General features: G+C 36.7%; 3 protein-coding genes across 6 annotated transcripts in view; 1 reads left to right on the forward strand and 2 right to left on the reverse strand.

The window, feature by feature from the left end:
• Nucleotides 1-377: 377 nt before the first annotated feature.
• On the forward strand, nt 378-12,017 carry LOC117421250 (NACHT, LRR and PYD domains-containing protein 3-like). 3 transcript variants are annotated; one of them, XM_034035398.3, is made up of 8 exons: nt 378-538; nt 1,846-1,899; nt 2,572-2,861; nt 3,218-4,931; nt 6,699-6,785; nt 7,729-7,812; nt 10,010-10,090; nt 10,541-12,017. In XM_034035398.3, the coding sequence occupies exons 3-8, from the start codon at nt 2,573-2,575 to the stop codon at nt 10,866-10,868; spliced, it is 2,583 nt and encodes an 860-aa protein (XP_033891289.3). In that variant the 5' UTR covers nt 378-538; nt 1,846-1,899; nt 2,572; the 3' UTR covers nt 10,869-12,017. The 3 variants fall into 3 exon arrangements, with proteins under 3 accessions (XP_033891289.3, XP_058885708.1, XP_033891290.3); XM_059029725.1 differs by lacking the exon at nt 10,010-10,090; XM_034035399.3 differs by lacking the exons at nt 378-538; nt 1,846-1,899 and adding an exon at nt 1,975-2,186.
• A 334-nt stretch (nt 12,018-12,351) lies between these two features.
• On the reverse strand, nt 12,352-24,563 carry LOC117421251 (B-cell scaffold protein with ankyrin repeats-like). Its single transcript, XM_034921532.2, has 8 exons — nt 24,536-24,563; nt 24,084-24,362; nt 21,784-21,837; nt 20,244-20,425; nt 19,648-19,711; nt 18,753-18,782; nt 15,220-15,293; nt 12,352-14,671 (listed from the first exon to the last, which is right to left on the reverse strand). The coding sequence occupies exons 1-8, from the start codon at nt 24,561-24,563 to the stop codon at nt 14,642-14,644; spliced, it is 741 nt and encodes a 246-aa protein (XP_034777423.2). The 3' UTR covers nt 12,352-14,641.
• LOC131737899 (B-cell scaffold protein with ankyrin repeats-like) overlaps nt 24,337-27,210 on the reverse strand; it is an 82,503-nt gene continuing 79,629 nt past the window's right edge. For both annotated transcript variants that reach the window (XM_059029740.1, XM_059029732.1), the window contains exon 8: nt 24,337-24,839. In XM_059029740.1, the coding sequence (XP_058885723.1) occupies nt 24,744-24,839 (96 nt within the window). In that variant the 3' untranslated portion in view covers nt 24,337-24,743. The remainder of the gene's footprint in view (nt 24,840-27,210) is intronic.

Consider the following 27,210-nt stretch of genomic DNA (forward strand, 5'->3'; position numbering starts at 1 on the left):
CTTCAGGGTTTACTGTACAATTATTTCTATGAAATAAATCTGACTGCTATACCTGCTTTGTTAATAAAAGTGTTTGAGATACCACTCTTGAAATGTCTGTTATTAAATCCCATCCAAAGATTCACCCTCAAAAAACTTAATCTGCAAATCTGTTTTCTTTTCAAATATCACAGCCAAGTCACAGAACAGGATTGCATAATATCTATATGCAGTCTCTATAATTGCCACATTTTCTCCAGAGTTTGGGCTTTTGGTGGGTGAGAAGGGAGGAACTCTTAGCTGAACCTCCCTCTACAATCAATAACAGCAGTCAGGCACTCCCTCCCTGATGTATTAAATGCTACATTCCTCTGTCACACTATTCTTGAGCAGTTTCAATAGCAAGCAACCACAGTTATCTCACTTCCTTTGTATAGCAGATGTGGAACTACCTTACTGTTACTGTACTATACATGTTGTTGTAATGGTGTCTGTAGATTGATGTCTGAAGAAAGACAGCACACTTTAAATGCGAAGACTTGACAATGCAAAACTACTGGTATGTTACCTTTTTAAATATAATTTTATTTCATGCTATAAAAATCTGTGAATGTTTAGTCACTATGAAGAGATGTAACTAATCCAAGACATACAATGGTACAACAGTGTAGTACCATTCTGTGTTGGATTTGTGAAGAATCAGTGTTTCTCTCACAGCTTAGATCTTGGTAGCAGGGATGCAGATCCTTTAGTTTTAGCAGCACAAAATAAAAATAGTAATCTACTTTGCAGTCACTTTAAAATGGAACATGTTCTCACATGTTTTTACCTGGTTAAGTAAAGGAATTGAACCAAATGCATAAAAAGAAAAAGCCCCATAATTGAAGAATACACCCTTTGTACCGAGTGGTCGTCTTGGTCTCAGATGAGCCTACATACTGGCACAGCCTATAGTGTATACTTCCTTCAGGAAAAAAAGTTGTTTGCCAAAAGATAGAAAGAATTCTCTCTCTCTCTCTCTCTCTCTCTCTCTCTCTCTCTCTCTCTCTCTCTCTCTCTCTGTCTCAGGGATGGGACGAATGCAGCGGTTCTGAATAATTTTCCTTTAAGGTCTCACTGAACCGACACATTTCAATTGAAAACCGGTTAAACTTTTAAATCACACAATTAGGTTGTGCTGTGTGTGTAATCTCCAAAGTGCTTTCAATTAAAAACAAATTGTCAGCTTTTACAGGTAAGTTTTGTGATGCCGATGCAGACCCATATTATAAACACATAAGCATAACAATAGTGTGTAACGTCTTCAGGTGGAGTTTTTCTCTGTAAATCTTACTTATTTATATTCTATATGCATTTTTTTAACTTTATCAATGTGGAGTAGTTTGTGTAGATTCTACATGTGAAGTCTAATTTGAAAGCGTTGTGGAGTACGCTCAGGTGCCAACAAAATGTGAAAACTTTGCAGGGGGGTGAATACTACTGCAAACCACTGTATATATATATATATTTTTAAATTATTATTTAAATACTAAAGCTTGCTTTCTTTCTTTCTTTCTTTCTTTCTTTCTTTAGAGCAGACATTTTGTAATTAAATAAATAAAATATTAATAATAATAATTCAATTGCAATTTCAATTATAACTTCAATTGCAACCTGTTCTGAATTGTGTTGAAATTCCATAAATACTTCCATAAATAATATTATGTTTAATTTCAAACACCCTGAAGAAGGCAATTTTGTATTGAAATGTTGGTGATAAGTTTTTATGAATTAAAGATATACATTCTGGAATGCAACTGAGTGTGTGGTTCTCTCTTTTTCTATGTTGATTCATGGCTTAAACCTTTTCCCTTTAATTTCAAACAGCTGTCATGGGACTTTTTTCTCTGCATGAAAAAAGAGAAGTGAAAGTCTCTGCAGGTACAGTACACACTGAGGAGAAAAACATGTGATTTCACTTCCTCTAAAAGTGACTATTTGTGTTAGCACTTTAAAAAGTTACAATACTATACTCTGATTTAGACATCAGATATGATAAAATGGCCCGAGGCAAAGCCTGTTCTGCACCTGGTCTGTGAGTACAGAGGACTAGTTTCAAACTTGCAGAAAAAAAGAAACAATGAGAAATCATATGCGTGAAGAGTCATAGAAACAACCTAACGAACTTTAATCTGGAAGGCAGTTTAAAATGTATCTTCTCAATAAATGTAAGCAATAATCTTTAAAAATATGTTAAGTGTATTCTGAGTCATTTTCGCTTAAACTGTGACATCTTAGAATACAGTGAAAGCATTACAGAAAGATGAACAATCCTCTTAATTCTACAAAATGAAAAACGGAAAGATGATTTGGATAACTTTAATTATATTACTTTTAGTCAAATGAGTCAGACAGGATTAAAAGCCTAATAAAAATATAGGGTGTTGAATACAAGCTGGTAGCACCATATCCTATACTCTGTACTGTGCTGTATATCAGTTCTCATAGACAAGTATTGTAAAGCAAAGTATGTCAATGCATAATAATAGCATAATATAATAACATGTCAAACTAAATTGCTGTGAAAAAAATATATATGCATTTTATTTTTAGAATGGCATCAGTAAAGCTGTTGAAGGACAACCGAGTCACGCTAGTCGATGAGCTTGAAGATCACATTGAGCTCATTTTAGAGGAGATGGTCCAGAGAAAGGAGTTCACCAGGGATGATTGTGAAGTTGTGAAGTGTGAGTCTGGGCCTCGAATGAAAGTCAGGAAAGCCCTTGACATCGTTTACTGCAAAGGGGAAGATGCTGCCAACATGTTTATGTTTTTATACTCTCAGTTCAAACAGAACAATCCAAAACCAATGCCTGAAAAAAGGGAGACAAAACATACTGGTGGTAAGCAGCTTTAAATTAATTACAGTACATATTTTTATTTGAAAATGGAAGAGCTTGGCATAAAGAAGTTCTCTGTTTAACTTCCTCTTCACTCAATTGCTAGCTATGCATGTTATGGTGGCACAACAAATCTCAGAGCGCTGTGCTGTTATGACACATAACATTATGTCAGACACATTGTCATCTTCCGAAACTAGTTTTGCAACTAAACAAGAAGTGGAAATAAGAAATATATCACAAGAAGAAATGTATCATGCTTTCTGTGTGACAATGCACCAGACTGGAATGTAGTCAAGCAAGTTCATTTTAACTTTGAATAAATAAAATGTAAATAAAAATGATGCTTTATTTTTCAGACTACCACAAGTCAATCCAAAAACACAAACAAGCACTTAAACGCAGAAATGAGTGTATGATGTATTATAATACACGGCATGGCGAGAAAGTTTCCTTTTCTGAACACTTTGTAAATCTATTGCTTGTCAAGGGACATTACAACATGGAGATCAAACAGCATGAACTGCTAGCATTTGGGCAGCACCGGATCCAATTACAAGACAAAGTTGTGGAGCGAACACAAATCAAACCAGAACAACTGTTTATAGATCTAAAACACCGGCCACCCCCAAAGAAAATCCTGGTAACTGGGGTTGCAGGTATAGGAAAAACGGCTCTAGTCCAAAAAATACTGTGTGACTTCGGGAGTAACAGTGGTTATAGTACCTTCGACTTTGTGATTCATTTTACTTTCAAAGACCTTAACTTGGTAAACAAGCCAACAAACTTGAGAAATTTGATCCTTCGCAAAAATGGGCATCTGTCGAAGGTATTGGATGAGATTTTTGAAAATGATGATAAGCTTTTGATCATTCTAGATGGCTTTGATGAGTTTAAATTCTGCACCAGGTGTGATGTTGAATGGTTTGTCAGTGACCCTGACCAAGAGGCCGATATTGTCCAGATCTGTAGCAGTCTTTTACAAGGTGAACTTCTTCCTGAAGCATCAGTCCTTCTTACCAGCAGGCCTACTGTTATTAGTCAGATCCCTGTGGAGTGCATTGATCGGTTTGTCATCGTCACTGGCTTCTCTGCAGAAGAAATAAGGGACTTCTTTCTGAAATACTTTCAGGATGAAGACTTGGGTGGTAAAATGTTTGACCTTGTCAAGATCAATCATCTCCTGTTCACCTTGTGCTACATACCTGTGTTCTGTTATGTTGTGTGTAGCATGCTGAAGGAAAGTGAAGGAGTGAGCACTGTCCAACCAAAGACTATGACTGACATTTACACCCAATATCTAACAGCTTTACTAAAGTCCCACACTCGCAGTAGCAGTGAATCTGCCACCGGCGACTCAGGAAGCATTCATGAACTGACAGAGAGTGTGGTTAGCTTAGGGAGACTGGCCTACACCAAACTACTGCAGCATGAGACTCTCTTTTATGGAGACAATGTGGATCTGGATAAAGTTGTAACCAGTAATGTTGTCAGTGCCTTCCTTGATAAAACTACCATCCAGGAACCATGCTCTACAGTGGATGTTTACTCATTCACACACTTTACTGTCCAGGAGTTCTTTGCGGCTCTTTATTATATGTTGGAAGAAAGCCCCTCACATGATATAAGGGATTCTGAGGTTTACCTCAAACACAGGGCCAGCGTGGGATACCTGGATCTTTTCCATAGGTTTCTCTCAGGGCTGCTTTCTGAAAGAAATCAAAAGCTGCTTTCCAAGCACATTCTTCTGAGAGGAACTAATACATCAGAATCTTACATACCATGGTTATTGGGGGAAATAAAAAAGCATTGTGAGAGTGGAGCTTATGTTTTAAATCACCTTCATTGTCTGTTTGAGCAGCAGAACAGCTCGCTGGCAGAAAATGTGCGGCCAGAGAAACTGTTTGTCAACATCAGTGACAACCCCCTTTCACCCATGGACTTGAGTGTGGTGAAGTATTTTTTAAACCTGGTGAGTGGTACCATCTATGAACTGGACTTAACTGCCACAAACATTAGCACAGAGGCACTGAGAGATTTACAGCCCTACTTGCACAGATGTGTGAAACTTTGGTAAGAATACAACACAAAGCTGTTATAATATTGCTAGTGCTAATAAGGCATATGGAAAAGATTTTAAAGCATTAAAGCAGTTGTGAAAGGCAGAGTAGAAGCAATAGCAAACTCAGCAACATATCATCACAAGTTTGCTTTCATTCTTTAACTATCACATATTATATATACAGTATGAAGAGGTTTAGGTAAGAATAAACATAATTCAGTTTATTTTTAACTTAACAGTGATTAACATTATTATTCCCATGTATTCATATGGACTTTATTGATAATATCCATGCCTTTTCCTCTTTGCCTCGAGTGCCCCAGGTATAGCTTTTGCCACATCTGCATAATTTTTACACCGCTGAATGCTATAGTTGAATATTTGTCTACTTGACTTAGTTTCAATATATGATTGAGCGTCTGAATTTGTGGATACATTACTCAGGAGAAACCTGATTAGAGTGCATCACTGTATGGAGTTTATAAACTTAGGTCCATGAGGAAGAACTGCCTCCTACCAGGGTTGCCAACTGGTTCCAGAATTTACGGACACTAAGTCATGTCAGGTTTTTTAACTCGCCTCTCTAACTGCAAATTCCTTGATTTTATTGAACATGTAATGTGAGTGTAAATTGCATGAGTTGTCACTAAAGGAATGTAATTGTTTTGTTAACTATTACTAAAAGCACACACCTGTCTGGGGGTGGGAATTACTTCCTGTGAGGATCGTTTCCATCAGTCAGACCTATACAGCTTGCTGATTTGCTGTATTTGTCTGATAGGGGCGGGACTATGCGAAGCAGAAATAAGTATTACATTAATAGAAACTTAACCCCAAGGTTAAACGGGAAAGAGTGCGGGTCAGTGCATAATTCTCTATAACGACGGAACTGCACAATTTTGATACATATTGTTTACCACATAACATTTCAGGCAATATGATTTTAATACATATTGCAACACATTTATTTTAATACAACTGAACACATTTATTGAAGCTGCTTACGCAATTCACACCCACTTTACTTGTTGATTTAACATCAATTCATTTGTGGTTTAGTGGCGAGTTAAAACACTTGGCCTGGCTTAAAGTGTCCGTAAATTTTGGAGCCAGTTGGCAACCCTGCCTCCTACACACAGTATGTCGTCCAATTTTGGCTAAGTAGAAAAATAAAAATAGACCGGTAGCTTACCTTTCTATTTAATAGGATTAATTTGCATCCCTCAACCTCCCCCAACTCCAGCCTTGCAGCTACTCCTTGGTTCTGTCTGTTGTGGGGGGTCTACTGCCTCGTCCAGCAGGCCGGTGATAGGCCCTCAAACCAAGCGTTTGAAGCAATTATTAATTTATGTACGTTGCATAATCATCAATATAATATTAAGTATTTCTGTGTTTGTCCTGATCTACTGAACTGGTAGTTAACTGTGTCAGCAAGGTAAAAACCGAGGTTACCTACCTACAGACAAGGTCAAGTACCAAGGCAATGCACTCCAATGAGGGTTTTGTTGCACTTAAAAAACGGAGAAAGACCTTGGTTACTTTTTTAAAAACATTCAGATATTTAAGTTACAGGTGTATTTGCCCTTTTCTTTTCTTCAGTTTGTATTTGAATGTGTTACAGTTATCTTATGTGAGGTAGTGCCCGTTACAGGAGCTTCCTGATTGGGGTATGACATGTCTGAGGTTTTCAATGTTCATTTACAGGGATACAAAAAACACCCTATAGCTGTAAAAATAGCTTTTGGACTAATGGAATTAAAATCTGTTTTAAATATTAGGCTTGGAGAGAATGATTTGGATGTGGAAGCAATGCAAGTGCTTGGTGAGGTACTTCAATCTACAGACAGCAAGATGCAATATCTGGGGTAAGATCTAAATGTCTGTGGTAAAATGGTTTATAGTGCGCAGGTGTAGAGGTAAAGCAGGGCTCCAAACAATGACAAACACAGTACTGGTGATATTATGGTTTCTTTTATTTATAACCCAAAGGTCGAAACTGACCAACAGAAAAACAATAATGAAACACAGGCAGTACCAAATGCTGGGCATTGCTCTGTATAAATAATGCACGTGGAAGTCCCGACTGAATGAACAAATACACAGTAAATAAACACACACAGACAAAACATACACGGTCACCAGTCCTTTAGTGAGTGCAGTAGTGCAAGTGGTGAATTTAACAGTGGTGCTCTACAATACAACAAGCAACAGGTTAGACACACAAAGACAAACACTCACAATACTCTTAACATAGGTCCTTCCAATATCGACACACATTTACCCAAGCGAAGGAACCGATTACAATTCTCCGTCCCTTTTTATGTTGTCACACATGACCCCTTGGTAAACGAGTGCAACCACGTCTCCAATCTGTGGCTGCCACGTCGTTTACCTTCCGGGTCAATGCATTCTTGCAACGGAGTCTCGCCTTCATCCTGACTGGCCGACTTCCCGACCCTGGGAAAGAACTGTCAGACCAGCCCGTCAAAAGAACTCGGTTCTCGCTGCTTAGTGATACTTGTCAAATCCATAGGGACATTCTAAACTGAAGATCAAGCTTATAAATAACTGAAACTTTCTAGTAAGATAATGGCAGCACAGATAGGATATTTTAATTATCTAAATACAGCTACCATTTAACTTTATATCATACAGGCTGGTATTTTATGGTGAAAAGAAGTCAATACAGCAGGTTTATATAGTTTTAATAAAAAAAATATAAAATATTTAATTTGATGTAATATACATATATATATTGGAGAACTGAAGGAATTAGCCTTACATCCCGTTTATTGTTTATTACCATAGTCTTGGTTGGACGAATATTGGGGATGAAGAACTCACTGAATTACTTGAGCCCCTAAGGAAGAACCGAACACTTAAGCAGATATGGTAAGTTAAAACTTCAAAAAATACTATTTTGAGTAATATTTACATCAGTTGTACTGACTGAGAAGTGGCTTGGTGACAGAAGGTGATAACTTTAAAAAAAAACAAAACTGCATAAATCATGCATGGTGGTAACTCCAATATCAACCTGATAAAGATATATTACTGTGACTATAGTCTTGTAAATACTATGCCTTGTATCAAACAGTGTAATCTCCCATATTACCAGGGATATTGTTTTCTGGAAATGGAAGTACACCAATTAAGGATTTTAACCAGCTCACAATTCCATAGAATAAACAAATCTGGAAGTGATAGACCAAGTCGTAGCCTGGATCTATAAAAGTGTGTTTTCTGAAAGAGTGTTTTTTCTATATTTTATTGAACCCCAAACTAGAACTATAAATTGAATTGTAACTGTAGATACGTGTTTCCTGTTGGTTGGAGTGTGTATTTTACTGCTATTTAAAACCCTATATAATAAAGAGACTTTTTAATGTTCTTAGGAATGTATTATACATGTAATTTGAACTACAGTAAATTAAATCAATCTACAATATGTGCATTTGTATTTCCACTTTTACATCTTGTTAGTCCTTTTATTTGGGTGCAGACTATTAGGGGTCTATTCATAAAGGGTTAACGCCTGTTGAAATGAGAAAACAGGAGTTCATGATCGGATTTCGTCCATAGCCGCCTATTTAACGGCAGTTGTTATTCATAAGAGATAATTCAGATGTGTCATTAAGCCCCAACGATTTTCGTCAATTAGTTTTTTAACAAATTGAGAGAAAGGTTAACGATTACCTCATTAGCATAACGTTTTAATCGGTCCTGAGCGTGAACCTGCTATTCATAAGAGTGAACCACAGCAAAATGCTAGCAAAAAAAATAGGAGTTGTTGAACACTTTCTACAGTCAAGTCTAAACTAACGACAGCCTCGGCAGACTATTTTTTTAAAGACATATTTTATTAAGGCACTTGCTGTGTTATACAGTTTGACATACCTGTGATTAACACTGCCTATTTTGAAAAAAAATAAAATAATCTGTAGCTTTATATGAAGGAAAATGTCTAATATAAATATATATTCACACAGGAACATATTATCTGGCATAATCATTTTGAAACAGCGCTGTGAAGCGGACAGCAAGTGAGAGACTGAGAATAGACATTTATTTTATTATTATTATTTCTTTGCCGTGATCCGCGGCTGACAGCGGTCCTTTTCTTTTTATTTCTTGTACTTGTGTTCATAATAAACAGTTTGGACGAATACTGCCTGTGTGATCCTTTTTATTTTCATGCAGTGTTACAATATACAGTATGCAGTCGGTGTGAAATTTGGGCTTGCTTGGTTTGCAAAAATCACTGATCGAGCCTCAGTGCTAGGCTCAATTTGTTTTTTTTTTCGCGCACCACAAAACGATCAATTTTGTGTACAGTGTGCAATACGACGTGAAACGTTCAATGATCCATAAACATAAACTCACCCCTGATTGATTCCCTGCTTTAAGCGGTTTTTATTATTATTATTATTATTATTATTATTATTATTATTATTATTATTATTATTATTAATAATAATAATAATGATAATAATAATAATAATAATAATAATAATAATAATAATAATAATATGGAATAGTGTGGAAATGTGTTTACCAGCGTAGCCAAAAAAAACGAAAATACAAAGTATTTATTTAAAAAATACTTTTTTCCTAAATTATGTCCTGAATTTTTGACAGATGTGATAGGGGCATTGGAATCAGGTTTTGCAAACTGCCAGTGACTGGCAGCTGCAGACTCGGGTTTCGGTAGTACTCTTGGTGGATTCCGTTTTTCTTTTTGCAACAGCTATCGACGGCAACTAGGGAGCATTAATAATGCTGATGATGTCATCAAAAAGAGGAGGATTTTCGTTTTTGAACGACTGTATATCCATTCATAAAGTGCTTTGCGACAGTCGCCCGTATTCTCAGATCATTTTATGAATAGCAATGTGGACGACTCGTTAGTTTTAAACAAAATTCATTTTATTACGGTGTTCAAAAAGTACTTTTATGAATAGAGCCCTTAATTCCTTCCTTGCTTGTAAAATAGTTTATGCGACAATTGGGTTAGTTTCACAGATGTCAATTTTGAACTATTTTAACAGAAGAAGACTTTTTAATATATATTTGTTTCTATCTTGAACAGGATTGAAGGAAATAGCGTCGGCTATAAAGGCCTTTCTAAATTTGTTGAACTTTATTCAAAAAACACCTCTTTGAAAGTTATGTGAGTATGTACATATTTTGTAAGTACAGTTTTAAACCAAAATAGAAGATTTTTATTCTGGTGGCTGTCATTTCTGGATTAAATGGGAAGCTTAATAATATTAATTAAAATAGTATTTAATTCTTAAAAACAAAACCAAAAGTCCCAACACCAGCTCAACAAGGAGTGAATCTGCAGTTAAAGTTCAAATAAAATCTGGACAAGTAAATCATCTACAGAAAATGTTTAAGTCTTAGGTTGTTTTATGTTAATAAGAGGGAAGAAATATATTTGTAAAGCCATGTTTTAGCCTCTTTAATAATGTACAGTATTATTTTAGGTTTTGTAAACAGCTTTATGTCAAATTCAAGGATGCCACACTGTTTTGTGTGATTAGTTTTTTTTTTTAATTCGTGGCAAAAACATGTTTTTCTCATATTGTTTTAATATATGATATCGGTATTTTCACAGTGCTATTTGGAACAATGTAAATGAAGAAGAAGCAGAAAAGCTGAAAAGGGAATCCCCTGTGGATTTCTTCACCATCAGCTTTAATGATGACAGCATGTGGCAGGGATGGGGTGAGTGGATCCTGCAGAGGTGTGAAGTGAGCAACGATGAGAAGCTTGTCAGTGTTATAGCCAAACTCTGCAACCCTTCTGGTTATAACTTGAGCATTGGTTGGGTACAGCAGTGGTACACAACACTAGGGCAGCTGATAAGAACCAGGAGAGAGCATTGTCATGCTGAGGATATAAAAAGGAAACTGGAAAAGCTTGAAAAAACACTGCATTTCTGATATTTATTTTGTGATCCCCCCCCCCCCCCCCCAACACACTTCTACTTAAGTGCTGCTACTGTAATATTCATGCTTATATTATGATAGTTACATTTTCCACTAAAGTTCAGTTTACTACATTATTTTACCATTTTACTATAACAGTCCAGTTTGTTTCGTAGGCCTTTTTACTTTATTTGATTGTGACGCGCTTTGAGATGGCTTTGCCATGAAAGGCACTTCATAATAATAATTTGATTGATTGATTGATATTCTTCATACACAATTCTTGCTGTAGGATGTTTCACCTCCTTTAAAATGTGGTTGCTATTATGTCACTGTGACTGAAATAGGGGTGCTTGTATACACTTTATAGCAGGTTATATTACATATTCCAACTCGGGATGCAAAGCAGAAATTAAAAAATGTTTTTGAATTTGGTATGTATTTGTGAAAAATGTGCCCTATTCCCTTTCATTTACTGTACTACCTCACACCAGCACCACGGAACAGCTGGTGAGACATGCTTCTGTTGAGCAGGTTTCTGCTTGATGTACTGATGCCAAAGGTATACATTATACCATTATACCATACCTTATGCCATTTTCTTACATTTAACTGAAGTATGCTGTGTAAAAGCTGGTATGTATCTATTGTTAATTATACAGTGCGTGGATTTTAATTAATAAAGATGGGGTACCGGGTTTCCGTGCAAGGTTAGGTTTTTAATCCATGCTGACAATTTGAAAAGGGAGTGAATTACTCATTTGTGCTTATTCAAGAATATAAATTAACATTAGGCTTCCAGGTTTATTTTTTTCCTGGAACCATGAACGCTATAAAAATAGCATCATGACGAGGAAAGTAAGGAATGAAGGTTTATTAAAGCGTCATGGTGATAGGGCACCTTGCATTGCATATATCTTGTCCTTGACTGTCTTCCGTGTACTTAATGCATTTATTTATTTATTTATTTATTTATGTATGTATGTATGTATGTATGTATGTATGTATGTATGTATGTATGTATGTATGTATGTATGTACAATAACTTGAAACATCACAGTATTTAACACACAATTATGCAATGCCTTTTTTCACATACTTTTTGTACATACTGTACTGTATTAGTGTCTGGGTGAAATAAAATGTATTTATGACTTCAATCAATACCCTTGTTACTGGTCAACTAGTTTCTTCAGTGTTTCTGAAAGCAAAACAGTGCAATACAATATACATTTATACAGCTTCTTATATGTTGAACCTCACAAAGAGTTATAGCCTTAAAACCAACCATTTAACAAGCTGTCCATTGAGACAAAGTGATTTAGATTTCTTTCCAAGTACCCACAGAAATCCAACATTTATATGAATTAATCCAGCATCAGCATAATAGCTATGCTTTCAAATGTTTATGGAGCCAAACTCTAACATATATATATATATATATATATATATATATATATATATATATATATATATATATATTTGTATTCAACCCTATGCTGCCAAATAGTACCAAATTAAAAATATATGCTTAACAGTTCAAACTTTAGTTTATTACAGTTACTTCATAACAATGAAGGGATATTCAGAAACTTGTATAACTGACACTAATTTCTAGTATGTATAAAAACGCGATTCTGCCATAGTAGACACTGAAAACACAATACAATTTACATTTTTAGTAATAGGGTCAGATAATGCATAATAGTCCTGATCACACTGGTATCAATATGGTACCATGGTACAACAATGGATCAGAGTGTATTGACTACTATTGTGATACCATTGATATGTCACAATATATGAAAAGGTTGTCATTCTGGCTCATGCCATTGCAACTGGTCCTACCATATACTGAACCATTGCAACAAAGGGGAATGCTCATATCTACTGTACTTTTTCTATAATTGAAAAAAAAAAACTTAAGACAATTAAACAAGACATTATTACAAACATGTGATTGGAAAAGTTACATAAATAATATATAAAAAGCATCAGTTAAACAATATTTTCAATTACTTGCATACTCATACAAACACGTTGCAAAACCGGCACATGTACAAAAAACAAAACAAAAAAACAACTCAAATCTGCAATTCTCATAACAGTAAATTATTTTGCACAGTGTATAAGCACAGTCTCATAGTTTTACCTTTGCACAGATGAAAAATCCTGAATAGAAACAAAAGAAATGCAGTATATTATGTTATCTTAACATAAAATGGGCACAACCAAATATTATAATGATACTGGAATATACAAGTCTTTCATAACGTGGATTAGAGTACATCCACACATGCTGTGGCTTATCTAGCTGAGTAGAGTGCTGGGATTTAGTATTTGCAAAGAACAAGCCATAAGTGACAATAAAAATGTGCACTTTGGGGGCACCCACACCTGCATATCTCATGGTTAATTAACTTTTTAATTTTAATTTTTTAAGTTTTTTTTCCTCAGCTTTGATGCAGGAGTTGTGAATAATTAAGCAAGTCCACCTACAAAATGCAAAATAATAATAATAATAAAAAGTTTTTCCGCAAATCAAAATGTTGGGAAAAAAGATGTTGCATGTGTTTGACTTGCCTTAACTAATTCACAAACTAAGCTATAATACTATGTAATACTACCAAGGGAGCTAAGAGCTCATTAAGATTTGTTTAACTTAGCTTCAGAGAAGTGCGAGAACTGAAAAAAAAAACATAAATAGATACTGTCACTAAATATATAAAAAGCTATTGTATTTTCATTATCTAATATGTATAAAAATATACCTGTGTGTTTCGACACATTCCCTCTAAGATGCTTGCAGTTTCAACTGAGCCAAGAGAGGATACTGATGTCCCAGGTAAGTTTAGCATCTCAATTTCAGATAATGATACAGTTAAAACAGATACAGTTGGTGGCACTGATGGTTTACCTCTATGGAAATTGTTTGGCACACCCTTTCACTGTTAAAGTGATAGGCTCTGAGAAGGTCCTCCACCCGTAGATTTCACAGATTTTTGAATCTCAGAAGTTTTTTGTTAATTATTATTAATTTTTTTTATATATAATCTATATACCGTGTAACAGTTAAAACAGCATTTACATTATCTGGGGAGTGTGTGAAAGCCGGACGAAGACAAACCTGTCTGGACGGGGCACTATAACAGTGTGAAACATCTCGAAAACTATAGCACGCGATTCCTCAGCCATTATATATTAAAAAGCATTATCATTATACGAGTTCATACTTCTTTATTCATGTAGTATAAGCAGACTTTTCTCATTGATTTAGTGCCCCATCCAGACAGGTTTGTCTTGGTCTGGAAGCATTTTAATGTAGTAAAAATATCTGAAAACATACAGTATAATGATAATTATTTGTAATATGCAGACTACTGTGACAGAGTAACTGTAGTTAATACGTTTTGCATTGTTTAGTGCAAAATCATATTTTTTTTTATGTTTATGTTATGTTTTTTTCCCCATTTTCTCAGATATTACCAGTATTATAATCTAATCTTTAGTAAAGTTACCCTTTCATGCTTTTGAACATTTTGAGCCATTGTCTCACCTGATCCGCAAATACACCTGCATCAGTTCGGTGTAGTCTGCGTTGCGATTCATTTCCTGTTTACATTCATTTTAATTTATTATTTTCCACAGACTAGAATTTCTCAGACTTACGAATATATACAAGTTATTCGCAATGCAAGCAGAGTTGAACAAAAGTTGCCTAAATTTGCATAAATCTTTGAATATCTGGCCCATATGTATTATGCTTTCAATATACATCTTATCCTTTTTCATTTAGCAGGCTTCCATGGGACAGGAGGCTGCAATACATAAAAGAAACAGTCAATGAGCTTCACATTTTCTGTGTCATTTACCACAACATTACTTACTACGGTACCATGTTATAATTTACAAACAGAGAGAATTGTGGACCTGCTATTGTTAAACTAATCACATCATACCACAACTTACTGAACCCTGTTTTAAAATTTTTGGTTTACCATGGCAATCCATACTAATCTATGACTTTGAATATGGACCATTTAACTTAATAAAAACAGTTTGTGTGTGAATTTAGTAAATATATAGTTCCTTTTTATCAATTAGTAACATAAATACAATTAATCATATTAATATGAAATACATTTTATTTTATTATAGCTCACTATTCTACTATGTTTATTTTAGACTTAACTAAAGATCTGGTGAAACTACTGTATTGTGGTGCACATGTCTTGTGACTGTGTGACTTTCAACCTTACCCAATTGGTGGAATGACATTTACTAAACATTAAACAGACAAGTAAAGCAGAGTGAGATCTGCAGGAATCTATTTGTACTTGGTTATCCTAAATATAGTATAATGTACCTGTTGTCCTTTGAGAGGCTTGCTGTAAAAACCTTCATCCACATTTTTGCTTCCCCTTCTACCTTCATTCATATCTGCATTACGAAATAATAATAATAATCCAATCATTAATACAGTATGCATGTGTGACACAGCTGGCTGAGTGGTGACGTCAGACCCAGGAAAGGAAACACACACAGTACTGAAGTGAAATTAAATGATGAAGGCGCTTGCTTGCGCCGGTTTATTGTAAATAAAAAGGTTGTACAAAACAGAACACGGCACTTTACACCAAAATAAACACAAACAAAACGAACAGACACTCATAAACAGGGTGGACGAATGTTAAACACAAAACAAGTACCGTGCTGGTTTTCCAGCATGTAGTAGCAAATGCTATATTTAAATTCTCCTTCTCTCTCACCCGTTCTCCACTCCCGAACACACAACCCTGAGTGAATGAAACGTGCATCTATATATACAATTGTGCTGGGATTCAATTACCAATTAATTATTCACTTGAATCCCAGCACGTGAACTAATCTGTGCAACCCCGTGCTCACATATTATTAAATACTTTAAATGCATGTGAAGTGATCACACCAGCACCATGGGCAATCCCCGTGCCTAAATACAATTATACATTTTAAACACTCGTGCTCATTACCCACATTATATCCCGTGTACCAACTGCAATACACCAACATTAAGACACCACACGCAACATATAACACACAAATGCACACAGGGGCGGGGCACATGGCCACAGCATGGTATAGGTTTCGTTAGATCGGCATTTTTACTACAGTACACCCTCGCTATAACGCCCTTCATTATAACTAACCTTCAGGTATAACGAATCTGGCCCCTGGACCCCAAATAAAAAAGATCATATAAACACACACTGTCAACATTGTGGTCTGTATACACACAGGATGCCACCTCTGCAGTGAAGTCAACTCTTTTGTCTTAATAAAAGGTGTGTGCTGTGTAACTATACCGAAATAAAAATCATTTTATGTTGCAACAAAGCTGGAAAATATATTGATCGTTTGAAAAAGTCATATCTCTGTTGTGACTATAGGTTTTCAAAAATCATAAAAAAAGTTTTTCTGGCTTCTTCAGCAACCATGTGGCAAAGCAAACTTGATTGAAGAAACAACAACACAACTTGGGGATCTGGTGAACTTTTCAAGTTGGGTTGATTTGGAATAAAAGATCAGTTTGGGATTCTTGCATGTTGGATTAAGATTTGGTGCACTTTAAAATGATTCATGTCAGATTGATTTTGAATAAAAGTTCAGCTTCAATTCAGGATTTTTGCTTTTTGCACTGCATTTTATGCATTGCATACTGAGACGAACAAGTACATGTAATTCTACTTTTATTCACAATCTCATCCCATTAACTTACTCCAACAGTTGATCATTCATTTTGATTGTCCTTTTGCTATAACGGACTCCTCGATATAACAAACAAAAAACTTGGACCCCAACAGGTTCATTATAGAGAGGGTGTACTGTACCATTACTAGATAGTAATGCTTTCTGAGGGCCAGTAAAACAGTTAATGAGTTTCTGCAATTACTACTGGTATCTTTGCAGGAACCACTGTGGTCTAGGTGCCTAACAAATATATAAAATGTATAATGAGCAATTGTAGCAGCCATAGTAACAGTATTTACAAATGCTTTATAATACGAAGATTATCTGTAATATGGTTTCTTCATTGGATAATGAACTCCACTCAACGTGAACTTCCAGTCTTCATGTCGCTTGGGTCAGGAGAAAGAACCAGATCTCTTTCCCAGAGATCCTTTTTATAATCCTCATTGGTGCCAAATACGTGCTTCTCCTCCATAAAACCCTCACCTCGTATTCAAATCAGGTTGTCCAAATTTCACAAAGGTAAACCAAACAACAAGAAAAAATTGTAATGAAAAGAGAAGGGGGACAGGATGGTGGGATATAGGTGTGTGGAGTTCATCATCCAATGAAAAAACCTTATTACAGGTAATCTTCGTATTCTTACCTCGTCTGATGAACTCCACACAATGTGAACTATACCAAAGTATGTAGACTGAAGGGTGGTAGGTTAGATGCTAGTAGAAGAAACCACAGGTAAAACCGAATGAGCAAAATTAGGTTGAGAGCAAGATACATTGCAGTTATAGTGTTTGATAAAAGTATCAAAAGATGCCCAAGTGGTGGCATTGCAGATGTCCTGAATAGAAACAGGTTTTAATTTTGCCCAAGTAGTAGCCACTCCCCTTACTGAGTGGGCTTTGATGGGATTTGGAACTGTTTTGCTGTCAAGCCTGTAACAGAACTCAATGCATGATGTTATCCAGTGCAAAATCATCTGTTTAGAGACAGTGAGGTTTTAGTTAGAAATCTGGAGATGTTATGGTTTGATTTGTATGGAATTCAGTTACCACCTTTGGTAAGAATTGAGTGGCTGAGGTAAGAGAAATTCCGAGATGGGAATATTTGAATGGTGCAAGGACTTTGATTTGCACCAGGAAACAAACTCCCTCCATTTACCTGTATAGGTCTGGGTTTGTACCTTAAGAGAGGATGAATTCCTTCTCAGTACGTATATGAGAGAGGGGCCATCTGGGTACTCAAAAACAACCTCCTCGGGTGCGGAGTCAATGACATCATCTTCTCCTAGGGTGGGGGCAACTGGAAAGTATTGCTCCTGGGTACTTCTGGGTGCAGCGGTACCAGAACTTGCTGTATGAGCTATAGGCTGTAAAGGTTGAGTCTGCTTTGACTGCTCATATTCCTTTAGCCATTGAAAAAAAAGATCTTTAGGCATTGGTAGCTGCGAAGGGGATGGTTGAGCCCTGGCTGCTGGAGCCTCCATAATGGTGGTCGCTGAATTCGCCGATACGTCTCTCTTCCTGCTGCTGCGGGAGTGTGTGGATTTTCTCATTCTTTTCCTGGGAGGAGAAAAACCTGGACCCCTTTGTTCTCTGCGGCTGCCTGCTCTTTTAGAAGTAGAGGGTGTAGAACGACTTTTATCAAAACGGAGAACCACCAAAGAGGAAGGAGCTTCCTTGTGAGTTGGAGTGACTGACATGTCTACACACATTAAACATGAATTTGTGTTAGAAAATGGAGAAAGGGGGGAACCACACTTAGAACAGATGGAAGGCATAGAAGCAGAAAATTGAGAAAAAGGGGAAAAGAGAAAAAAAACTCTAACCCTATACACTTTTATTTTTTTTTCCGAACAAAAATAACAAAGTGCAACGCAAGTTAGTCCTTATCCAAGCAAAGCAGGAGAACAACCTGACTTGGATACGACGTGGGGGTTTTATGGAGGAGGAGCACGTATTGGGCGCCAATGAGGACTATACAAAGGATCTCTGGGAAAGAGATCTGGTTCTTTCTCCTGACCCAAGCTACATGGAGACCGGAAGTTCACGTTGTGTGGAGTTCATCAGACAAGGTAAGAAACACAGTTTAAAAAACAGTCAAGCAGTCTTTATTGTTTTGTTGCGGTGTATTACCTCATTATTTTTCATGGGCAAGACATACTTCACTTACCTGGTGTGTGGTGAATTATAGTGATTTTGTCTGTAAAAAAAAATAAAAATCTATTATTGTCAAGAATTACATAATTAACTAACTATGTTCAATTCAGAGATCACTGTTGCACAAAGAGACTGAACCGATTAATGACCACAACACTATATTTATAATACATACTATATACTGTATACACAATTTCTGAGTTCAATATCTGATACCAGTTAGTATAAAAAATGTGCTTGTTTGAATGCCTGTGGCAAAGTGGCTTGCCATGTGCATGTGTAGTTGGTGCAGTGCTCATGAATAACACACAGAAGACAGTGAAAGTTCAATAAAACAGCCCCTTTATTTGGCTGGGTTGCGTGTCAACAACACTTAAATAATAAGCACAGGCTCTACACAGCCATGTGTATCACTCCGTGCAAAACAAGGGTTTCAGTCCCGAAATAATATGACACTTTATAACAACACCAAACGCAGACAGAAGCACTTCTCCAGACAGTGAGTGCTCGAGTGCAGGTGGGGTGAAATACAACGGTTCGTGAAAGAGTGGTGCAGTGTAGTCCGGGCTTTGGTGCTGGCTGGTATTGTTGAACTGCTGAGCAAGTTTAGTCCCATGACAACAGGAAACTAGTACTCAAAAGAGGGAGATCAGTCAATGAATTACACCTAATGAGTGTGTTTCTATAGGGGCTAACCCCCTTGACTGTTATGAGCACATATCCTTCAGCATTCACAAATATTGATTCACACTAGCACTAAATAAATGTTTTCACATTAATTCCCAGATAATGTCATCTGCATTTAATTAAGTAACCTCCATTTCTCATTTTCAAGAAAATATTTGGCATCGGTGAACACACCCTGTCTTCATAAACACTCTCTCAACATAGCGTTGGTTTAATTTTACCATAGACACTGTCGTCTTCTGCTCTGTTGTTGATAATGCTCTCTCTTAGCTGCCGTAGATTTTCCTTTAACAAAATATTGGCATAATGTTAGTAAAACTTAAAATAGAGTTTTTTCTACATGTTAAAGAAAAACAGAATAGCTAAGGACACATATCACCTTTCTGCCAAACACATCTGGTATGCATGTCTTTGGAAATTAATTGATTATATGGTAGGTACATAACTGGATCCCCCAAATGAATATTGGGTATTCATGGTGCTCCTAACAAAACCCCCACACCAACACTCCCCTAATCTTAGTTCATGCACAGACTTAGCAACTATAGAACTATTGAACTAATGAACTCCCGGTGACCGGCAAGTATCTTGGGAAATATTGTAGGCACTTACATGGCACTGGCACCAGTTATCTATAACATTGGAGCATATGTATGTTACTAACATATCTGGTTTCTTAAAGCCCTCGGTTTTGCTGCTGAGCAAGTAACTGATTAATTTAGCAATTATACCTGACATGAATCTTACAGTAAGCTTTGAACCTTATTGTCTGGCAGTCTGACGCGATCTGTGAGGTTTACAATGTGAAATCCAGTACCTGCTGTATTATGTCCATTCCCCGTTGATCTTTCTGCCATTTGCTGAATTTGTCCAAAGCTTCATCCATGGAGATTGACCCACTCTTGACTTTTTCCTGCAGCTGGATCAGCTCCTCCAGTCCAGGGGGCTGGCGAGGCACAAAGGTGTCGTACATCGAAGTCACGCTGTCTCTGCCTTTGACTAAAGAGAGAGATGATATCATGATGAGGTCTCAATGGCTAACTTGAATTATGCATCAAGGGAAACATGAAGGTTTGGAACATAGGTCCAGGTATATATAGGACTTAATGGTTAATTCAATTGAAACAGTGGTGGATCTGAATTCAGCCACTATTTCGATTATTACTTTAGGGCTCTTGTGTATGAAGGTTCTGAAAATCAAAATACCTAAAGAGTACATGTGGTATTTGTTTTTGCAAAATAAATATGTTTATAACTATCTAAAATAACATGGGACCTATTTAGATTGATTATATAGACTGATGTTTTGTGAAAATACTTTTATTCTAAGTCTATCTTAGACCTAACAAAATCTGCCCAGGACCAGTGGCTAATAAAAGTCAGTTTTCAATACTGTTTATTGCATCATCTCCCTTATTCCAGACATTATAGTTACAATATTTACCCTTTACATGGTCCCTAACTGCACTATAATTACAATGTAATCGCATGTGTAGTTACAAAGAAATTACATTATAAATATACAACCACATGTGTAAATACGGTATGCTTACAAAAGACACCAGCAACAGCTAACATTTATTTGTGTTTTCAAGAAATTGAACAAGACTTTTAGTTTAAATTTTTGTCATTTAATTTCTTTTATTATTTGTACATTTACCATTATTGAGTGTTTTATAGTGTTGATGTGTTACTATAGTATAATTACTGAGCAGTTAGAGAGTGTTCCACAGGTTTGAAAATAAAGAAACATGACATGCAGTCACCTTCCAAACCAGACCAATGAAAATATATACAAAATGAAGGATACACAACCTTTATTCCTGTCCCTGCAATTATGTTTCAAAAGCACTCTTTAAAAGTAGTGTTTCACTGCAAAGGTCAACTGAATTATACCCTGCTGTTAAAGCATTTAAACAACAGGAAAAGACAAAAACTTTGTGACAGCAAAGTTGTTTTTGTTTAAATTTCTTTTTTCACAGGCAGAAGGTTGAAGATGCTCCTCTGACATGCATGAAACATGTACAGCACATATACTCTTGTGAAGTAGTGTGCCATAAATGCCAATCATACAGCATATCATGGCACATAAATGTATAAACTCTTCTGACTAATCAGTAATATAATTTATCAAAAAAATAAATTATATATATATATATATATATATATATATATATATATATATATATATATATATAACCAAGTGACAGCATCCTAGATTTTGTTATCAGCAATCAGTAATAGAGACAGAAACTGAGGCCAATTGAGCATCCCAGTAGAGAGGACAGTAAATAAATACAGTAATCAAACACTGTATAGAAGAGAATCAGTTTTCATGTTGTTGTACAGCTCCTCACCTTGTCTTTCCGGGAGAGAATACAGTGGCCCACTGTCAGCCTTTTGCTGAAAAACTGAAAAATAAATAAATAAAAAGTAAAAGTGAAGCAATTAAAGTAAAATTCAACACAATTAACTGACTGGCTAGCCTTTAAATAATGTCTTCCCATGTTTTGGTAAAACAGGTACATGAGATTGTATCTGTATCCTTCATGTTTTGTTTCGACTTTGCTGCAACGCAGTAACATAGAAAAAGCTTTTTTTTCCACACAGCAAATCCAAATGGATTTCCTATGTAACCATTAGCATTTTACCCACACTGGAATGAGCCATTTAAGAGCGTGAACCTCTCAAGCACGCAGCAGCCTGCCCAAAGTCATCATTAATATACTAACAGTCATGGTGTGTAAGCAGTGAAGTGTAAACATGGAGTCCCTTGAGAAAAGGCTTGTTCACAACATATTCTAGTCCTAGTCCGACATTTTATAACATTTTTCATCTGTTGCTTATCTGTCCATATTGGTCTACTTGACTGATATATTTAGATGAAGATAAATGGTTCAAAAACATATGGGAGTGAATCATAATAATAAAATAATAATAATAAAATGACCTTGTTCAAAAATAACTTCCCCATAGTAACATGAACCCAAGGTCATTTTGAACAGATGGTGCCTTAAGGAGCTGCATTACCAGCTAAGAATTTGTTATTCTACTGATAGTTAGACCCATGTTCCCATGTATAATTGAATCGCCTATTCTAGCCTTTATTAGACATGCCTGTAGTGCAACTATAGCACTATGGGAATTGAAAACTACTGGAAGATATTCAAAATACGGATTTGACAAGACCTTGGCCAGAAACAGAAGACTAAATGTGGTACTATATCATGTTCCATAGTAGATACACTAACAAGCTATATTATGTATTTGATTTGACGCTAATACTTTAAGAAGTCAGCTGAAAATAGGTAAAAAAAAAAAAAGAAAACAAAAAGGGAATTCATATTAAGCAGTTTTGACGAGGAATCTATGTTCAATCCCTGCCTTCCTAACTGAGGTGAAATCAATGTCCAGGTTTAAGAGTATTGGAAAACAAATGGCATGCAACCCACTTGTAAACCAGCAGGTGGCGGCTTTGAGCCAAATTTCTTTCACTGTTACTATAAAGCAGATTTTTTTCATAGATGTTTTACCTTTAAACCACCACAGCTATGGTGTTCTGTGAATACAGCAGTGCTAAAATGAAAGGTAAAAGCCTGGACTCACAGAGATCAATACAGAAAATAAATTGAATCTGACTGAGGGATACACTCAGTAATGCTATTGATTGAGCAGTAAGTACTTTAAATGATATGCTGTACCATTCTGCTGAGCGTAGCCATGTTAAATGATGACGTTTCTTAAATGTTATGCTCATGATTGCCTCCCTGTCCACATTTACACTGAAAGAACCCGTCTGTGTGTTTGTAATAATCTTATTCTGTATGTGCAATTTGAGCTGGCTACGTAGTTAGAGCCTGAGAGTGGTTGAATACACACACACAGACATTTTGATGGATTAAAACACTTTAGTCACGATTAAAGTATGAGCATGACCTTTCATTGAGAGAACCCTGGACAAATCCCATGGTTGAAAGTGGATGTGAAATGCAATCATTATGTGGTAAAGAAAAATGTGTTATATAAATTCAACTATTTTCTTGCCTCCTGCTAATTGCTTAGAGTAATGTTTCATGTCAAGGGACATACAGTAAATGATGGAAAACCATGTAATGCATCATACCTGCTTTCAGTTGCGCAATAACCTAGTGATTTGATGCAGATGCTGCAGGAAAAGCTGGCTTCTGTTGTTACACTCAGAAACAACTCAGCTACACCAGGCTTAACCCATCAAGCACAGATCCTTGATAAAGGCCAGGTGCTTTGCATCTGACATTTTTATTACATCCCCAATACATTAATAATTGTATGTTGACATTATCTAAAGTCACTATGATAGCTTTTTCTAATGCAAGTTGTCTAGCTGTATACAAAAGGCCTGGTTTACTGGCATTTGAAGGTGACCTCCTTAACAAGAGTGGATTTGTTCAGAAATACTACAGGGTCTACAAATAAGCCAGAACAAAGTTGTTTTCGTTATTTGAAAAAATGTTGGTGCAACTGCTTTTTTGCTTTCTCTTTTCAACAACTACGACTACTACTCCTACTACTACTCCTCTTTGTCCAAAGGTTGCCAAGTATTAATATAGGTTCATACAATTTACCACCTTGTCAAAGTAAGGAAAACCAAAAGAATGAATTTGAGGTTAAACCATACCTTGTGCTATGAATGGAGTACTGTCCTCTTTAGCAGTGGCAGCAGGCCTAGGAGTGGGTGCAGGTGGGCGGTTAATTATTGAAGCACCACGGGTCTTTCGGGTTTCATTTGCTTCCTTGTTAGATGAGAGAATCATATCATAAACGTCATCATTGATTCCAACCAGAGCATATGGATCTTCCTCCTCCTCCTCCTCCTCCTCCTCCTCCTCTTCCTCCTCCTCCTCCTCCTCCTCCTCCTCTTCTCTTTGGAGATTAAGCGCCTCTTTCCTTTCATTGCCTGATAAAGAAAAAGGAAAGGGGTTCTCTTCACAAAGGAAGGATTATAGATTATGGAGAGTAAATGAGAAGTGAAAAAAAAGCTTTTGTGTTCTATTCCAGTTTGCCCATTATTAAAGCAAAATATAATTGGCTAATGTGTAAAGTTCTTGCAGTTTAGTTACAGTTTTCTACTTGGAAACATGTTTTTATGCTTTATCATGTTCTCTGTGATTGAACATGCTTGGTCGTTAATGATTTCACATGCTTATTACAGTATAGCTATTATACTTTGCAATACTTGGCGACTCTCCTGTCACGATATGTCACAACTTTACAAAGGTACAGTATTTAAAAGTGATATGTGAAGTTCATTTCTGCCTGAGAACATGTATTGCAGTTGTTAATACTTGCTTGGGCAAACTTTTAAAGCAGATTCCATGAGTTCATAAACACAATCTTCATCAATTTCTTCATCTTCAGTGCTCCTTGCCTCGTGCTACAATGAGAAAAATGATCATAATAATGGAGCTTATACAAGTGATATATGAGACTGCCAGTGTGTGGCTATGAGATTAACACACCCACAAAGATCCCCCAAATAATTTTATACCAATGCGTGGGGTTGTGGTTTGTAAAGGGTGTTGTCATACATATCAAGTGCACATTCAAAAGTTACCTTTCCATTCATTTCTTCATTCCTTTTTACACCCTTCACTTTACCACCAAGTGCAAACATCCAGAAATGCACACCATTTGAGTATTTGATTTAAATGTGCCATTTGGGGCATCACAATATTTACACAGCTATCTGGCTAAATATTGTGAAAAACGCAGCGTGGGGCACTCCGGTAGTGGTGACTCTGGCAGCGGCAATGCTGACAGCAGCGCGGCGTACTCCGGTAGTGGTGACTCTGGCAGCGGCAATGCTGACAGCAGCCCCGGGCACTCCGGTAGTGGCGGCGGCGCTGGCCACTCCGGCAGTGGTGGCTTTGACAGCGACAATGCTGACAGCAGTGTGGGGTATTCCGGTAGTGGCAGCAGCACGGAGCACACATCTTCTTGAAGGGGACAGTTAAGCACAAAGTGCTCCCACTCCCCACAGATGAGGCACCAACTCCTGGCCTCAAGAGCACTGAGGTACCTGTTCCAGCTGTTCTCCCTCTTTGGCGCTGGAGATGGCACCGGCTCCTTGGCTCGCCTCCAGGGATGGCCGCTCCTCCCCTTCTTCCTCTTTGAGGCAGGTAGCTGGAGTCGTATTTCTCTTTGGAGGAGCCATTCCTCCACCCTGCTTACCTCACCCCACCTCTAGGCCTCCCACCAGAGGGGGTTCTCGCAGGGGCACACGTCCACGAGCCCCTCCTTCCCTCAACTACTCCATTCAGCTTTCCTCCCATTCCATTTTCACTTTTTCTCTCTTTTTCTTTCCTCAAAATAATCTACAGTTCAGTCTCTGAGTCTCTAGGGTTGCTATCCCGCTTCCAACACCAAATGTGCATGTCGGCAAGGAGACACAGAGACCAGAAACGCATCCCCACGTGTTTTTGCAGGGATGAATTTAACCCCTTCCCTGCCACCCAATACTCCCCCCCCCCCCCCTCCACACACACACACACGTGCACTGGCAGGGCTTTCACCCTGCCACACTGCCACAAACAGTAAATGCAGACAGTTTGTGCACTTCTCTTAGTCACCCACTGTTGATTCTTAGATCCATCAGGTTATTAGATATCCAGTTGTAATTCTGTGGCCTTCTATTTCATCCATACATGAATTCAAAAGTGTAAATGGTGTATATTGCATTTTCAATACAGAACGTTTCAGAAATATTTGTTATGCCTTTTGTTATTAGTGCAATCAAACATGTAACTTACATTTAGATTCAATAAAAACACCCACATTTCTTTGTGCCGTTACTTAGCAACCAGGTCATTCAACTCTAATAATGGCTCTAACTCATTTCTTCTATATTAATATTGTATATTATACATTCTGTAATATTAATATATTCAATAAAGTATAATAGATATAAAAAAATGAAGTGTTAAAATATGCATGAGACTTGCTATTCATGAATCTGTTGCATGATAATGAAAAGAATACTTTGATGTAGGACTAAATAAGCTGCAGCCTCAACTCTCTATTACAATTCATTTCCTTTTTGTTGATATAATAAAATAAGCAACCATTAAACTTTTTTTTCAGTTCTAATAAGGGGTTAGGCATACATTTAATTTTGTATTAATTAATTTATACAGTATACAGTATACAGTATACAGTATACTATACAATTACTACAGTAACCTTTGTCAAATTCCTATTACCCCTGCTCAATCACATGCTCTTGATTGGACCAATTTACGCCTAGGTTTATTTAATGCCAGGCCTCTGTCTAATAAGACTCAGTTAATTAGTGATTTTATTCAGGATTACAACCTTGATATTCTCTCTTTAACTGAAACATGGCTTGGACCGAATGACAATGTCTCCCTGATTGAGGCTTCTCCACTGAACTATTCTTCATTCTACTGGGCAGGGAGGTGGACTTGCTACTGTTTTCCGTAGTGAACTTGGAATCAAACAGGAAATTGTTGAAGGTTATTCATCTTTTGAAGTTTTAACCTTGACAATAAACAGTCCATTACCTGTTCATATTGTAATTATTTATCGACCACCTAAGTCAAACCCGCTATTTCTGACTGAATTTGGGGATCTGCTATCTATACTGACAGTCAAATATGATAGAATTCTTTTATTAGGTGATTTTAACCTTCATGTTGACATTGATTCTCATTCTAGCTCCTTGGAATTTTTTAGATTATATCCTGCATGTCAAAGGTCCTACACATAATCGTGGCCATACTTTAGAT

Source organism: Acipenser ruthenus, chromosome 1 (genome assembly GCF_902713425.1).
Source record: "Acipenser ruthenus chromosome 1, fAciRut3.2 maternal haplotype, whole genome shotgun sequence".
Classification (NCBI taxonomy): Eukaryota; Metazoa; Chordata; class Actinopteri; order Acipenseriformes; family Acipenseridae; genus Acipenser; species Acipenser ruthenus.

Excerpts from the sequence above, each read along its gene's own strand:
- LOC117421250 (XM_034035398.3), top strand. The coding sequence starts at position 2,573 with ATGGCATCAGTAAAGCTGTTGAAGGACAACCGAGTCACGCTAGTCGAT. Across the intron at positions 4,932-6,698 it reads CACAGATGTGTGAAACTTTG|GCTTGGAGAGAATGATTTGG; the intron begins GTAAGAATACAA and ends TTTAAATATTAG. Across the intron at positions 10,091-10,540 it reads AACACCTCTTTGAAAGTTAT|TGCTATTTGGAACAATGTAA; the intron begins GTGAGTATGTAC and ends GTATTTTCACAG.
- LOC117421251 (XM_034921532.2), bottom strand. The coding sequence starts at position 24,563 with ATGATAAAGCATAAAAACATGTTTCCAA. Across the intron at positions 20,426-21,783 it reads TTCTCTCCCGGAAAGACAAG|TCAAAGGCAGAGACAGCGTG; the intron begins GTGAGGAGCTGT and ends CTCTCTCTTTAG. Across the intron at positions 15,294-18,752 it reads TATAATTCACCACACACCAG|ATATGAATGAAGGTAGAAGG; the intron begins GTAAGTGAAGTA and ends TTCGTAATGCAG.